The following is a 4,350-nucleotide window of genomic DNA, read 5'->3' as shown; positions in this document are numbered from 1 at the left end:
AGATATTCTAATATGTTCTCTTTATGAAGATAATGATGAAACTGAACTTAATTCATGTAATCAACAAAAGAAAGATGTATCTCAATGTATGAGCCTTAAAATACAATGTTTACAAGATATTTTACTTACTAAAGATTTAAATATTTATAAAGAAAACTCAGTATATAAATATAAAAAATAGTTTTTTTTTTAATTTTATAGATAATCAATCATAAGTGTAAATATATTTATTTTTTAATATATATATATATAAAATATATAAAAAGTAGTTATTAGAAACAATGTCAGTAGTATTAAAGAAACATATTATTAATAATAAAAATCAAAATGAAAAAACTGAAAAATTAAAAAAAATATTAAATGATTTTATATTAAAAATAAATTTAATTGATAATGATACTTTACTTTTATCTACAGATATATTATTAAATTTAAATAGTATCTGTAATTTTTTTCATTTAGATATAAATATTAATTCTTAAACCTATACAGGTGTATCACCATACATTTTATCTTTTAAATAATAATTATTTTCATTATCATACTGTATATTTTCTCTATTTTCTTTACATCCTAATGTTAACATAAGAAGTTCTTTAAAATTATATGCATCAAGATTATGACCTAATATATCCAATAGAAAATAATCACCAATATTAAGAGATTGAATACTTTCTTTCATTTGGAATGAAGCTTTAAATTTACCCTGATACTCTAAATTATAAATTCTTATGACAGGACTATAAATAATGATTATATGCCAAACAATCTGAATGGCAGTAATAGTAGCAAGACATACAAACCAAAACCACATAACAGTGAATATTTTTTCATTTAACATATTTTGAGGTAATATACAAGTATAATCTAATAATTCTCGAGATCCTGAGGGTCCAAATTTATAGAAGTTACACTTTGTAATTCTGGGAAAGGTTGTAATCATTGGATTATAATACTTATCATTATCTATTAAGTAATTTAATACATTAGTACCATAAGTTATAAAAACACCACCAAAAAAGGTATTAAGAAAGAACATTTGTCCAATAACATTAATAAAGTTAATTATTTCACATACCATATATCCTTTAAAATATTTTTCATTATAACCCCAAGATGATTGTAAGTATTTTATAATCTTATTTCTCATTTTTTCGCTATTTTCGTCTTCAGAATAAAATTGAAGATCATGTAAGAGTGTATCAGCTTTTTTACCTTCAATAATTTTCCAAATTAAATGAGGTATATAAAAAAGACTTCCTTGAAGAAAAAGTATAAATGGTACCCATTGATAGTAAGAGTGATAAGTTTTTATATGTCTCTCTGGATAAAAAGTTCCTGTACCATCAAATTTACTATTAAGATATATATAATGAGATCCATCAAAATTAGTGTTGTTTATTGTAAAGGTGGACATTACCCAGCAATAGGCGTTAATGGGTTTAGAAACTGAAATACCTGAACTATCATAACATTGAATAACTTGACCTATATAATCTGAAGCCATTAATAAGGCACATGCTAAAAAACAGAAAGTAGAAGTCCACCGGTAATGAAGTTGAAATATATAGTTGTCAATATTAGTATGTTGGAAGCGTATTCTAACTAAGTTTATCAGAGAAGCAGCGATATGTAAAACCATTATTCAAAACAAAAAATAATAATGACATTAACAGAGCAGTTTTAAATTATAAATATTTTATTTAAATATTTTTTTTTAGAATAACTTAAATTTACTAGTATTTTATATAAAATTTTTAAAATACATTTAATTAAATATTTTTACAATAATTTTTAATATGTTTACATTTATCAGTACATTTTTCATTATTCCTTTTACAAATACACCTATTTGTATTGCAAGGTAATTTTTGACAATGACATAAAACATTTTTAGAACCAATTCTATTTTCATTGAAGCTTTTTATCTGTTCTTTTACAATGTTTCGTAAACTCTTTGTATGTGCAATTGATCCAGCAATATCTTTATGTGTTAATAAATTCCTAGTTAAACACCTTTCAAATTGATTTTGACTTAATAAAGTATCAATTGTGCCAAATTGGGTAGTTATTTGATATAATTCTCTATCATAATCAATTTTTGTAACTATTCCCATTACGTTTCGTGGAGCTAATTTAGATCCTCTATCAACTTCTGGTATAGGAACAATTACAGTATCATTTTTAAAAATTGGTGATACTTTCTTTTTAAGATTTTTTGTTTTCAACATTTTTGCTGCATTTTTTTGTTGTTGAATAGAAGCTTTATTACGAATTCCTCTTATATTTAATAAACGATCTTCTTTTTCTTCTTCTTCTTCCTCTTCTTCTTCCTCCTCTTCTTCTTCTTCCATTACTATTTCTTTTTCATTTTCCAACTGTTGCTGTTCTTCTTCATTAATTATTATTTCTTTTTCGTTTTCAAAATATTGTTCTTCTTCATCTATTATTATTTCTTTTTCATTATCTAACTGTTCTTCTTCTTCTTTTTCTTCTTCCATTATTTCTGTTTCATTATTATTATTAGTAGTATTATTATTATTATTATTATTATCAGAATCTGATGATAAACAAAGTAGTATACTATTACTATCATTAAAATTATCGTCTATTGGTGAAGTAGTTGTTAATGATGAAACAATAATTGGTATTGATAAAGTAGCAGAAGTTGTTGGTAATGGTGAAGATTGTAAAGCAGCAGTTGATGGTAGTTGTAAAGTAGCAGTTGATGGTAGTGGTGAAGATTGTAAAGATAATGGATATGAATATTCTTCTTCATCATTTAAAAATTCAGTTTCTTCTAAGTTTTTTTTATTAAGAAAAACTCCTTTTAATTTTTTAAAAAGTGATATTGGTAAAACTGATTTCATTCCTACTGGTGGATCAATTCCAAAAACTGCTTTGTAAGGAGATATTCCAATACCTCTATTCAAAGCAGTATTTTTTTGTAATTGTATAAATGGCAATCCACTGACCCAGTTTTTTGTGGTAACTGTATTATCTATCATCCAGCAACGTAACATCTAATAATAAAAAGAAAAAAATTATATTAAAAATAATTATTTTATTTAATTATTCATAATGCTGAATATATGTGTAAAATTGATCAATTAGGAAAAATTTATTTTAAAATTAAGTATTATCCAAAAGGTTATAAAATTATTGTATACATTTTTTTGTTTATTCTATATAGGAATATAGTCATTTTTATTTAAGAAAAAAAAATAAAAAACTTTTAATACTTACTTCAATAACATCGCCATTTCCTCTTTCTACACTTCCTTGACTTTGTGGATGACGAGGTTTACCATGTACAATGAGTAGATCGGGCCACAAGTTTGTAGTCAATTCTCTTATAACTTCGCTAACAAATTCTAGACCATTGTCACTCTGTAATGTTTTTGGTGCACCTATTGTTGTAAAAATATCTAACAATTGATGTGCAATTGTAATTGTTTCTTTATTTGGCAATGCTCTTAATATGGAAAATTTTGTCAGATGATCTTGATAATGTAATATATATTTATAATGGGAATCATTTTCATTTCTCATGTCAATTAAATCAATTTGGCCTCTTTCGCCAAAATTTTCAGATACTATGGGTTTAACTATTTTTTTTTTGTGACGTGGAATATGTTTTAAATTACATGCATTACAAAGAGAAATGAATAATTTCACTTGTTGAAAAGTAATGTTTGCTACATTATTTCGAACATGAACATATGTTCTTTTCTCTCCCCCATGTCCAACAGCAAGATGAGAGTTCAATATAGTATGAAATAACTCCCATTGGTGAACATAATACCATCCAGTGGCTGGCTGGATGGCGAAACGTCTACGATGGGGGTGCCCGGGTGTTGCGCATGTGTCTTGATTTCATTTTGTCGGTATTATATACCTTTCTTGTACTACTACTACTACTACCACCACCTCTTCCTGCCTATATATAGCCGTCCTGCTCCACTTCTGGTTCTTCATTGGACACACAGCTCCATCGACCAACGATCTCGCCTCTCTAATTACCCCGTGTTGAGTGTGACTTTCCTCAGAGTAGTGGTTACTAGACCTTCGTCTTCACCTTCAGGATTGGTGCGTCGGTGGCTGCCTACCCAAGGGCAGGAAGCCTCCCTCTGTACTCCTGTTGCTATCTGTAGCCCCCACGCTCCAGACTGTACGTGTAGTCTACACGCTATACAGCCAGTGTTGCTTCTCCTCGCCGTTGTCTGAAGTCTCCACGCCTCAGCCTGCATGTGAAGTCTGCACGCCATACAGCTAGTGTTGGCTCTCCTCATCGCTCACAGACAGAGTTGCTCTCTTCACCGAGTGGTGGTTACTGGACCTTCGTCTTCA

At 28.0% G+C, this 4,350-nt stretch overlaps 1 protein-coding gene across 1 annotated transcript; it reads right to left on the bottom strand.

Annotated features, from left to right (window-relative positions):
* Positions 1–355: 355 nt before the first annotated feature.
* On the bottom strand, positions 356–3,792 carry LOC138851433 (innexin inx2-like). The gene has a single exon (XM_070080555.1). It carries the CDS (start codon positions 1,640–1,642, stop codon positions 485–487), a length of 1,158 nt encoding a protein of 385 aa, XP_069936656.1. The 5' UTR covers positions 1,643–3,792; the 3' UTR covers positions 356–484.
* Between the last annotated feature and the right edge of the window lie 558 nt (positions 3,793–4,350).

The sequence above is a fragment of the Cherax quadricarinatus genome, unplaced genomic scaffold (assembly GCF_038502225.1).
Source record: "Cherax quadricarinatus isolate ZL_2023a unplaced genomic scaffold, ASM3850222v1 Contig603, whole genome shotgun sequence".
In the NCBI taxonomy this organism is placed as follows: domain Eukaryota; kingdom Metazoa; phylum Arthropoda; class Malacostraca; order Decapoda; family Parastacidae; genus Cherax; species Cherax quadricarinatus.
Note: the sequence above shows the minus strand (reverse complement) of the source record. Positions and strands in the feature narration are given on the sequence as shown.